At 39.7% G+C, this 12,916-nt stretch overlaps 1 protein-coding gene across 1 annotated transcript in view; it reads left to right on the forward strand.

Annotated features, from left to right (window-relative positions):
• Nucleotides 1-485: 485 nt before the first annotated feature.
• Nucleotides 486-12,916, forward strand: part of rtel1 (regulator of telomere elongation helicase 1) — a 55,575-nt gene continuing 43,144 nt past the window's right edge. Inside the window, exons 1-11 of the mRNA XM_039007698.1 lie at nt 486-797; nt 1,168-1,366; nt 1,632-1,725; nt 1,823-1,904; nt 2,290-2,350; nt 2,658-2,733; nt 3,423-3,507; nt 6,494-6,559; nt 9,655-9,808; nt 10,031-10,069; nt 10,751-10,823. Coding sequence (XP_038863626.1) covers nt 696-797; nt 1,168-1,366; nt 1,632-1,725; nt 1,823-1,904; nt 2,290-2,350; nt 2,658-2,733; nt 3,423-3,507; nt 6,494-6,559; nt 9,655-9,808; nt 10,031-10,069; nt 10,751-10,823 — 1,031 coding nt within the window. The 5' untranslated portion in view covers nt 486-695. The remainder of the gene's footprint in view (nt 798-1,167; nt 1,367-1,631; nt 1,726-1,822; nt 1,905-2,289; nt 2,351-2,657; nt 2,734-3,422; nt 3,508-6,493; nt 6,560-9,654; nt 9,809-10,030; nt 10,070-10,750; nt 10,824-12,916) is intronic.

Consider the following 12,916-nt stretch of genomic DNA (forward strand, 5'->3'; position numbering starts at 1 on the left):
AGAACAATAAAAGTATTGTTTTGTCATACCCGTGGTATAACACTGTTTCAGACAATCAGCATTCAGGGCTCGAACCACCCGGTTTATATGGCGCTTTTGCTAATTTCTGGGTGCTCTGCTAATTTACGAGAGAAAGAGAGCATACCTCCTACCATGTTTGTCTGTCTATGAGTGTGGTTGTGTAGTCTGCACGTGTGTGTGTGTGTGTGTGTGTGTGTGTGTGCGCAAAATGTCTTTGATTTCATATCAATGACACTGCCGGACAACATCACAGACATTCTGTTGTGAATAAAGACTATAAGCATTGGCCACTATACAAATTCAATTCAAGCAAACGCATCAACAGTCAGTGCACATAATAATCTAATGTCCATCGAGTTAGTAGATGAGCCTATCATGAGGCAGCAAAGAGCCATGCCTTTGCTTGTAATCTTTGCGCAAGTGCGCATGTGTGAAAGCAGAGAGTTCGCGCCAAGCATGAAAGTTGAACCGCACTGACTGTCTTTAATTCCGGTGAATTGAATTCGGGGAGATACATCAGCCAAGCAACTCCATACATCCTTAGTTATGTTTCAGGTGCTGACCAGTTCTGTGGTTTGACAGCCTGTACTTGTTAGGTTGCTTTAGCTGAAGAGCTAGTTTACTAATCTGCTAATGTAGCCAGCTAGCAAGCTGCGCGAGCCTGCTGAAAAACGATGCCTCCACTGACTTTGAAAGGGATAACTGTGGATTTCCCTTTCACCCCATACGAATGTCAGAAGGATTATATGAGCAAGGTGATTGAGTGTCTACAAAACGTAAGTGTGCTTTATGGACCTTCAAACATGACCATCTTGCTATCAAAGTTAGCAAGCTATCCAGGAAGTGCATTTTTTGTGTGAAATGTCATTGGTCGTCGGGTCAGATTGAGGTGGGTTTAAGATGGGTACAGTAACTTGTAGAGTCAACATGCTCAGATAAATAAATTAGCTAGCTATCAACCTGAATTAATAAATGCAGGAATTAATACAAAATAATAATTTTAAAAAGTAATGCAAACAACCTAGCGACAGTGGAAATGTAAACTCTTAATCCCCATGTATGGACAGTGGCCGCTACACAAACCAACAGATTCTCAGCAGTGCAAGGGGAACGCTGCTGAAACACATTTTAATAAGTGTATTTCAGAAGGTAAATGGGGTTCTGGAGAGTCCGACAGGCACGGGTAAAACCCTATGCCTGCTGTGTGCCACCCTTGCCTGGAGGGACTACTTCAAAGACACCATTTCTGCCAGGAAGATAGCAGAAAAGATGGGAGGAGCAGAGCTTTTCCCCAACACACCATTGGCTTCGTGGGGGACCGCTGCAACAGATGGAGACACAACAAGTATGGGCACCACACACATAGCATCTGTTCTGCATGAAAAACGGCTAATCTATCATATAACTGCCATCGTGATGTTGCTGATTGCAATACTAGGCTAATTCAGCAAAATGTGCAGTCCAGTTCACATAATCTGATCAATACTGATACAAACTGTTGTTTTTCTTAACACATTTTGTTTTCTTTAGTAGATCATCATGCTTTTATATTTACACCTGTATGTTAATACATTTTTGAATCCCTTTTATGATATCTTTGTCCCTTGTAGCTTATTATACTGATATTCCAAAGATCATCTATGCATCCAGGACACATTCTCAGCTGACCCAGGTTATTAATGAGTTAAAGAACACTTCCTACAGGTAAGGGCCTTCTTGTTAATCCTAGAAGACTCACACCCCTGTGTATGTAGCAATTATCGTCAGTGTTAAAATGGTGTTGTTGTTTTCTGACTTTCAGGCCCAAAGTGTGCGTGTTAGGATCCAGGGAGCAGCTTTGTATTAACCCGGAGGTGATGCGTCAGGAGAGCAACCACCTTAAGGTACAGAAAGGATAGGAATAAAGTCTGAGAGGTCAACACAGCTTGTGATGAATCAACCATATTAGGATGGACAGTAGAGGTGCAGTGAGCTTCTGTCAACGTGCAATTAGTAGATGTCAAGTCAGAATGTGTGAGGCATCAAATTAGTTTGTGTTCTGTCTTTACCAAATCAGTCTATACCCTGTTCTAATCACTTTACCAAATCCATATGTTTTGCTTCTACAATTCATGATTTACAGTTTTCAATCTTTATGGTATAAATAACACATGCTGTCCTTTACAACTTATTTTTATCCATAAATATACATGTTAGACATTTATTTTTGGATTTCAGAGCCTCAGTTGATATATCCTGAATCTGACTGACATGGTATTCTCTTCCCAGGTTCACATGTGTAGGCAAAAGATATCCACCAGGTCGTGCGTCTTCTACAACAATGTTGAAGGTATGCGTGTAAAGAGATTGAGAGAGGATGGCTCATACCACAGAATTAAATAGAACACTACTATAAAATATTACACTAGTAATATGTGTATCTTTATGCCTGATACTGTCTTTAAGCACTGACTTTTATTATCCTCTATGATTGAGGACATTGACAAAATCTTGTAAAAACAGAAGTTCATAAGCTATTGTGTACAGCTGTCTAATCCCCCCCCCAAGATAGTAACTGTCATTGACCAATAGTTGAATTAATTTAAATGCCTGCAATTAATTGTGAAATCGGATATTTGATTTTCTCCCATCTCCAGAGAAGAGCATGGATAAAGACCTGGTGAACTCCATTCTGGATGTTGAAGATCTGGTGAAAGCTGGCAACAAGCAAAGGTATGAAATCTCCCATTCCACCCCTTCTTGTACTATTCCACCCCTTCTTCCAAACCCCTAGCTTTACCAGCTTGGCTACAAACCGTTATCATTAGTCTTGTTTGTGGAGGGCATATTGGAATATTAATGTCTCTGGAGCATTTAAGCTGCAAATGCTGTTTCATGGGATGCCGGTTGCCAGATATATAGGCTTTCAGTTATAGCTGGAGCCATCAGTTACAGTATGGCATCCCACTGGATTCCCTCTGAAGTGCCACCCACACTGGCAACTAATAGAAACCTGGGAAACAGGAGGATGTATTTTGAGGCATTGTGTTTTGTAATTAATTTGTCTTGCAATTCAGATAGGACTAAAGGCAAACTTTTGGATGTAGCCATATGGGATTTGTAATTATTCACTCAACTACAGTTTTGCCAGGGAGGTTTAGTTTGAGACTATTGTGTTTTTACAAGGTCAAATCTTTTCATACTTATTAATGAAGATGGATTGAATTCAGTCTTTAACCTGTGCCTTTCATCTTCATTCCAAATCACACTGAACTCATCTGTTATTTTCTCCCTGCCATACTCTTTCTTCATGCAATCATTGACTTATTTCTGGAGAGGACTTTAATATCCCTATTTAGGAAATGTATTGATTTACTGGAGCATCCCTTTTTCTTTGTCTCACAGTTGCCTTGTTTTCATAGGGTCTGCCCATACTACCTCTCACGCTCCTTGAAACAGCAGGCAGAAATCATATTCATGCCTTACAACTATCTACTGGACCCAAAGGTGAGCCAAGTGTTCCTCTGTGATTCTGAGAATGCGAGGCCATATGGGTCATATTTATTAGTGCACACCATAGCAAAATGTTTTGCACCGAGCACAAAAACAAAGGTTTCTTATTGGATAAGTTAAGGTAGTCTCTCCCTCTCCAAGTCTGTTGTCTTCTGTTTGGTGCCAAGTGAATACGACCCTGATGTGTGAGGAGGCACAATCATTTCTCCCTGAAAATGGTCTTGACTGTTCTTTAGCTTTATAGTAGTAGGAAGTAATTTACTTAATCAAACAAGAATTCACAGAGCATCATACAGTATATCCAATGCTACCAAGTAAGATTTATTGACCTGTCAGTTGACTGGCTTTGTTGAATCAAATTTAACTGCTCGTTATGATGTATTATTGTTGAATCACACTAAAGAAATGTGTGTCTCTTTTCTCTCTCTGGAAAGTTATAATGCAATATTTTAGATTTCAGTTTCAGCCAGTTGCTTAATAGTAGTACAAATTAGAGGTCGACCGATTATGATTTTTCAACACCGATACCGATTATTGGAGGACAAAAAAAGCCGATGCCGATTTATAAAAAATAAAAAAATGTTTTATATATATAAATATCATGCACACACACACATTTTTGTAATAATGACAATTGCAACAATACTGAATGAACAATGAACACTTTTATTTTAACTTAATATAATACATAAATACACACACACACACAGCTCTGAAGTAACAATGATACGGAAGAGTCTGCTTAGGAGACAAATACTCAACTGTTTGAATAAAAATAGAGTTTAAGTTACCTGTGATGAATGTTGAAAACAAAAACTGTAATTTCTATATGCAGGAAATCCTATTTTAATAATGGGCATGGTAAGAATTGACGACCAAAGTGCGAGTCATAATTCCCATGACACCTTCTAGCAAAATCTGAAAAGCGGTTCCTTCATTTATTCCATGGGATATTTTTTAGATTCACTTAAAATAAGGTCTGTGTTTCGTGTAGGCTTACACCACCTTGCCAATTTTATAACTGTGTAGATATTGTTAGGATTTATGTTTATGCACTATAGCCTGCTACCATATTGTATGAAGATTAATATTGTTTTGTTACACACACACACACACACACAAACAAACAATACAGATGTATGTGTGTAAAGACTGACCAACATAGAGTGACAGGCCATAAAAGCTGTGGTCAATCTGGAGAGGGGAGGGGTGCATATCTCTGGGCCAACCAGGGAGGGTAGGGAACTGGACAATACCAAATAAGGAACTGTTTGAGTGTAGAATCGGGGGGAGACACAAGACGGATCTAATCTACGCAACGACCAGATGCGGACATCTGCGAGAAGGGGACCAGTCTGAGTACCGGCGATAGGCTGAGCAAAGTTTAAACCACGCTCAGCCTCTACTGTGATAGGCCAACAGACGCTTTGGAACTACGTCATCACGGTATAAGAACAGCTGTTTACGTACTTCCTGCCAGTTCCCAGTTTTACCCTGCGCGGTGATACAGCAAACCCGTATATACGAAAATTGCATTTGCCATTTATTGTTTGCGTTAATTAAACATAATTAAAGAAAGTTAGCAGACCTTGCTTTTTATTTATCCTGATACCGGATTTGTTACACGCAGCGCTCACAATATCCATAGGACAAGGTAACTCTGATCAATATTGCCTAAATATAAGCGAAGATCATTTTTTTTATTGAGTGGATTTATGAAAATATGTTGACAAACGTTACCTTATCCTAGTGAGATTTACACGGGTATCAAAACGTAGAGGCGGTTTAAGTCTGCACGAAACACAGACCTTATTTGAAGTAGATCAAGACATTCTCTATGGAAGACATGAACGGTAAAATAATGAAGGAACCCCTTTCAAGTTCAGCCGCAAGTTATTACAGGATTTATAACGCGTCGACTATTTCTCTCTAAACCATATACCTTTGACTAATCCGGAAACTATCACCTCGAAAACAAAACGTTTATTCCGTTCCGTATTTTATCTAACGGGTGGCATCCATGAGTCTAAATATTCCTGTTACATTGCACAACCTTTAATGTTATGTCATAATTACGTAAAATTCTGGCAAATTAGTTCGCAAAGAGCCAGGCGGCCCAAACTGTTGCATATACCCTGACTCTGCGTGCAATGAACGCAAGAGAAATGACACAATTTCACCTGGTTAATATTGCCTGCTAACCTGGATTTCTTTTAGCTAAATATGCAGGTTTAAAAATATATACTTGTGTATTGATTTTAAGAAAGGCATTGATGTTTATGGTTAAGTACACATTGGAGCAATGACAGTCATTGATTGATTGTTTTTTATAAGATAAGTTTAATGCTAGCTAGCAACTTACCTTAGCTTACTGCATTCGCGGCACAGGCAGGCTCCTCGTGGAGTGCAATGTAATCAGTGTTAGAGTATTGGACTAGTTAACTGTAAGGTTGCAAGATTGAATCCCCCGAGCTGACAAGGTTAAAAATCTGTCTTTCTGCCCCTGAACGAGGCAGAACGTTCCTAGGCCGTCATTGAAAAATAAGAATGTGTTCTTAACTGACTTGCCTAGTTAAATAAAGATTAAATAAAGGTGTAAAAAAATAAAATAAATCGGCGCCCAAAAATACCGATTTCCGATTGTTATGAAAACTTGAAATCGGCCCCGATTAGTCGGCCATTCCGATTAATCGGTCGACCTCTAGTACAAATGTAAGCTTTGGAGAAACTGCTGTGTCATGCCTGCCTTGAAAGGGTCTGTACGTGCTGCTTTTAGGTACTTGGTCAATCTTACTTACAGCAGATGTTTCTCATGTGCTAGCCATTAAACCCCTGTCAGGCTTATTTTAGACTGCTATATTAGCATGCTTTAGTCATGACATGGATGCATATAGAATACATATTGGCTTTAAAAGTAGATTTTCACAAAATTGTGCTCTTTTCACAATTCATTTTACATTTCTTCCTCATTGCTTGACAGAGTCGCAGGGCGCACAACATCGAGTTGAAAGGGGCAGTGGTCATTTTCGACGAAGCGCATAACGTGGTAAGTTGGACTGCAGGTCTCCTTGGTTTATTCATGTGCAATGGAGGTCATTGATAATTGATGATCCCCTTCACCCACCACCATTTTGAAACATCTAAGTTCCACGAAGATATAAAGCATTCAGCCTTTCTTAAAGGAAAATGTTAATACAATTTTAAGGTAGTCAATTATCCAAAGCACTTTTTTGGCTAAATGCCTTCATCGGGGCACAATAGGAAGATACATTTTTAATAAGAGGATGTTGATGGGGGTACATTGCAACGTGTGCACACAGTTCTGCAAAAAATATAAGTAAATCTGCAAGTTGCAAAAAATACCACCCACACATTTCATCAATATACACTCCCCTATGTATTTATTTGGAAAGTAAAGCTACATCTTTTAAATTGTCTCTTTACTCCAGCATTTTGGATTTGAGATCAAATGTTTCATGAGTCAACAGTACAGAATGTACCATTTTTTATTTGAGGATATTTTAATACTTATCTGTTTTATCCCAGTTATTTTCTATCCTCTACCTTCAGGGTCGTGTTCACTAAAGCACACTGTAAAACATGAAAATCAAAAAAAATATTACTGGACAAATTCAGGTAGTACCTTGCCTTTTTACAACCTTTTCTCCCTACTGAACAACACTATCCTGGTGTGTCCTATTAAACCCACTCCAGCCAGAGCCAGTGTGGCAGCCTTCCGTGAGAGAGCCTGAGAACAACCTGCTCTCCTCTGGGTGTTACGCAATCTGCCTGATCACACACACCGCACTGCAGTCAGTGTACACCCTCCCTGCCTGCCTTTTTAGACCACAACCAGATCGGAGTGGGGGACGGAATAGAACATGGGGAGACGATGTGCAAGTCACGCAAGGCTGTTGGCGCCCAGCCTCCTGGCACTAATAGGAGCCCCTGACTTTGCAATAATAACCCGGCAGTCATATGCTCCAAAACCAACTACCAAGAACAAACGTCGCACAGCACTATAACATTGTGGTACATGGTCATGAATAGAGTCAGAGAGGCATATTTGTCATAAATAGTACATTTCTATCCACAATGTTTGCCTACTGAACGTGGCCCTGATTGGCTTCTCCCCCTGTGAGAAAAATGTCCATTATCTTTATAGCCATCTTCACACTGTTGGCTTTCCTTTACAACTATTGTTTTTGACTGTGTGGATAGAAAATTGAGCAATATTTATTTCAGTAAGGCATCATCGGCAGTAGCTGTAGTCTGCTTTTGTGAAACTAAAGAGCAGCCATTAAATGACTGCCAGACAAATAGAAACTGCAGAGCACGAGCATGACTAAGGCAAATAATCGAGATCTGCATCCATAGTGTGTCGACACTGCCACCCTTAGTCCCCCAAAGTCCCAACTTCAATCCATTTTATAGGTCGGTAGAAAAAACGAGAACCAGCCAAGTTGATTTATTTCTTATGTCTCCATTTTAATTTCAGGCAAAACTGGTTTGCTTGTCCAGGAGTTTGGCGTTATTACAACTTTGAGAACAATCTGGAAGGCTGCCAAGTGGCTGGCTGGCTGTCTCTTCAGTCTCCCAACTCTGATTGCCTACTGCAGTACTATACAGTGCATTCGGAAAGTATTCAGACCCCTTCACTTTTTCCACATTTTGTTACGTTACAGCCTTATTCTAAAATGGATTAAATAAAACATTTTCCTCATCAATCAACACACAATAACCCATAATGACTAAGCGAAAACAGGTTTTTTTAAATTGTTGCCAATTTATAAAATACATTTAAAAAACGAATTTACATAAGTATTCAGACCCTTTTGCTATGAGACTTTGATTGATCATCATTGAGATGTTTATACAACTTGATTGGAGTCCACCTATGGTAAATTCAATTGATTGGACATGATTTGGAAAGGCCCAAACCTGTCTATATACCGTCCCAAAGTTGACAGTGCATGTCCGAGCAATAACCAAGCCATGAGGTCAAAGGAATTGTCTGTAGAGCTCCGAGACAGGATTGTGTATCAAAAAATGTCTGCAGCATTGAAGGTCCCCAGTAACAGTGGCCTCTATCATTCTTAAATGGAAGAAGTTTGGAACCACCAAGACTCTTCCTAGTGCTGACCACACAGCCAAATTGAGCAATTGAGGGAGAACGGGCCTTGGTCAGGTAGGTAACCAAGAACCCGATGGTCAACCTGACAGAGCTCCAGAGTTCCTCTGTGAAGATGGGAGAACCTTCCAGAAGGACAACAATCTCTGCAGCTCTCCACCAATAAGGCCTTTATTGTGGAGTGGCCAGACGGAAGCCACTCCTCAGTAAAAGACACATGACAGCTCGCTTGGAGTTTGCCAACAGGCACCTAAAGGACTCTCAGACCATGAGAAACAAGATTCTCTGTTCTGATGAAAACAAGATTGGTTTCTAAATGCCAAGCGTCATGTCTGGAGGACGACTGGCACCATGTTTTTTAACGGCAGGGACTGGGCGACTAGTCAGGATCGAGAGAAAGATGAAGGGAGCAAAGTACAGAGAGGTCCTTGATGAAAACCTGCTCCAGAGCGCTCAGGACCTCAGACTGGGACGAAAGTTCGCCTTCCAACAGGACAACGACCGTTAGCACACAGCCAAGATGTGGCTTCGGCTGCAGGAGTGGCTTCGGGACCAATCTCTGAATGTCCTTGAGTGGCCCAGCCAGAGCCCGGACTTGAACCCGATCTAACATCTCTGGAGAGACCTGAAAATAGCTGTGAAGCGACGCTCCCCATCCAACCTGACAGAGCTTGAGAGGATCTGCAGAAATGATTCACCAACATCCTAATATATTCCTCCATTAAGAAAGGTTTGAGCATGGCGGATTACGGTTCAAACATTACCAGGTATTACGAGACCATTTTTCAGGTATTTAGCACTTTGTGCAAAACTCATGAACAGGAAAATATCCATTAGGCACTAAACGGAAGAAAACTGACAAACGGGGATGGACTACCTGGATGTTTTGAAAACAAAGTACTCCTTTTCGTTTGCAAAACAAAGGAAACTGTTTCCGTTGTTTACCCTTATGAACATGAACCACTGTAAATTTTGCCTTTGACTGCTCTGACCACTGAAAATGCCCACAGGAGAAGATGTGTGAGGAGTCCACATCCTTTGACCTCACGCCCTACGACCTGGCATCAGCCATCGATGCTGTGGACAAGCTGCTAGCGGAGCAGGCCAAAGAGGCCGGGCGAGGAGACGTCTCGGAGGACTTCAATATGGAATCCATAAACGGGGGTCAGAATAATTATTGTCTACACAATTTGGAAACTCATTGTAAGAACAAGCATTCATGATTCCAGAGATCTTTGAAGTAGAGTCCTCCTGGTTCCATTGATTGAGTAACGTGTGAATTGTATTGTTATGACAATTTTACTACATTGTTCAATTTGAAACGGAAACAGTTTTTTATATTTTTTTTATTTGAAAGTGCCACCTATAACAATTCTTTCATTCCAGGTTTGAAATTGGACATAACCACCATTGCTAAAATAAAACGTAAGTTATTTTATCTTATTGTTTGTCATGCAACCCTCATACACTCCTATCTTTAAAAGGAGCAATCAGCAGTTGCTACATCCATTTTTGGACTTATAAATGAATTATATGTACCCAATGATTCATGAAGAATCTAACTTATAAATGCCTCATGAGCTTAATCGTACCCCATCAGAACCCAAAATATAAGCTTGTTTTATGCCAATGTTTGTAAACAAAGAACATTTTAAACAAGAACTATATATATTTTTTAATTTAACCTTTATTTATCTAGGCAAGTCAGTTAAGAACACATTCTTATTTACAATGACGGCCTACCGGGGAACAGTGGGTAAACTACCTTTGTTCAGGGGCAGAATGACAGATTTGTGCCTTGTCAGCTCGGGGAAGAACAAGCCGCCCCCTATATAGCTTCAACACATGGTTAAAACTACCATTTTGATATGGATGGCATCTTGCATCTATAGCCCTATGCATTTGAGAGTAGTTACATTTCTCCAGCCCCATCCCTCAGCTTTTTACCAAACCAGGGTGGGGGAGACTGCTTTGTTATTGTTTCTACTGCTGATTGCTGCTTTAAGAAGCATGGGATTTCACCAATGAATGTGTCCAATGGTTTAAATGTGTAATATCTTAGAGATTGCACTGCACAACTCCCTTCTTACATAAATTGTTTTGCAGAGATACTTCTGGATCTGGAGGCGGCCATTGATTCTTACGACGTGCCGGACAAGGGGATCACCAAACCTGGAAGGTGTGTGCTTCTGGGTTTTACAGAGGGTATACGTGATATTAATATTGAGATGTTTTTGCTTATGGCTGTCATCACCACCCAAAAGAGAATTAAGGATAAAGTCAGTGCATTTATTTTGGAACTCACCTCATAGCACCATTGCAAAAGCACTTTACAGGCTATGCATTTGGTTACTGCTGTCATCTCCAAAGATAATGAAGGGTAAAGCACATTTTACACTTCATGCACATTAGTGTATTTTTTTTGTAATGCCCTGTAATGCCCTGCACGATGCGTGCTTGCATTTACAGTGCCTTCAGAAGATTTTCACAACCCTTCACTTTTTCCATATTTTGTTGTATTACAGGCTGAATTTAAAATTGATTAAATTGAGAGATTATGTAACTGGCCTACACCCCATAATGTCAAAGTGGAATTTTGTTAAAAATGAAAAGGTGAAATGTCTTGAGTCAATAAGTATTCAACCCTCCTTTTTTTGTAGCAAGCCTAAATACAGTGCATTGGGAAAGTATTCCAACCTCTTGACTTTTTCCACATTTTAATACGTTAGTCTTATTCTATAACTGATGAGAGAATGTTTTTATTTAATCCATCTACACACACTACCCCATAATGGCAAAGCGAAAACAGGTTTTTAGAAATGTTTGCGAATATATTAAAAATAAAAAACAGAAGTAACTATTCAGACACTGCCAAGACTGTGCAAAGCTGTCATCAAGGCAAAGGGTGGCTACATTGAAGAATCTCAAATATAGAATATATTTTGATTTAACACTTTTGGTTACTACATGATTCCATATGTGTTATTTCATAGTTTTAATGTCTTCAATATTATTCTACAATGTAGAAAATAGTAAAAAAAGAACAAAAACCCTTGCATGAGTAGGTGTGTCCAAACTTTTGACTGGCACTGAGAGATTATGTAGAGATTACAGTGCCTTCGGAAAGTATTCAGACCCATTGACTTTTTCACATTTTGTTACATTACAGCCTTATTCTATAATGGATTAAACAAATATAAATGTTTGCAAATGTATTAACATTAAAAAACAAATACCTTATTTACATATGTATTCAGACCCTTTGCTATGAGACTCGAAATTGACCTCACTTGCATCCTGTTTCCATTGATAATCCTTGAGATGTTTCTACAACTTGATTGGAGTCCACCTGTGGTAAATTCAATTGATTGGAGATGATTTGGAAAGGCACACCTTTTAGAATAAGGTTGTAACGTAACAAAGTGGGAAAAGTCAAGGGGTCTGAACTTTCTGAATGCACTGAACAATTATCTGTGAGTTCCCTCAGTCGAGCAGTGAATGTTAAGCACAGATTCAACCACAAATGCCTCGCAAAGAAGGGCACCTATTGGTAGATGGGGGGGGGGGCAGACATTGAATAACCCTTTGAGCATGGCGAAGTTATTAATCACACTGGATTGTGTATCAATACACTGTCACTACAAAGATACAGGCGTCCTTCATAACTAATTTGCCGGAATGAAGGAAACTACCCAGTGATTTCACCATGAGCCAATGGTGACTTTAAAACAATTAGAGTTTAATGGCTGTGAGAGAGAACTGAGGATGGATCAACATTGTAGTTACTCCACAAGCTAGCTAAATAACAGAGTGAAAATAACAACAGAATATGAACAGAATATTCTAAAACATGCATCCTGTTTGCAATAAGGCACTAAAGTAAAACTTCAAAAAATGTGGCAAAGAAATTAACATTATGTCTTGAATACAACGTGTAGACCTAAGCGCAGGCAAAATCCTGGACGAAAACCTGGTTCAGTGTGCTTTCCAATAGACTCTGAGAGATAAAATCAGCTTTCAGCAGGACAAAAACCTAAAACACAAAGCCAAATATACACTGGAGTTGCTTACCAAGACGACATTGAATGTTCCTGAGTGGCCTAGTTACAGTTTTGACTTATGTTCAAGCAGAATTCTATGGCAAGACTTGGAAATGGGTGTCTAGCAATTCTCAACAACCAACTTGGCAGAGCTTGATGAATGTGCAAATATTGTACAATCCACTTGTGCAAAGCTCTTAGAGACTTACCCAGAAAGACTCACAGCTGAAAT

The sequence above is a fragment of the Salvelinus namaycush genome, chromosome 14 (genome assembly GCF_016432855.1).
Source record: "Salvelinus namaycush isolate Seneca chromosome 14, SaNama_1.0, whole genome shotgun sequence".
Lineage (NCBI taxonomy): Eukaryota > Metazoa > Chordata > Actinopteri > Salmoniformes > Salmonidae > Salvelinus > Salvelinus namaycush.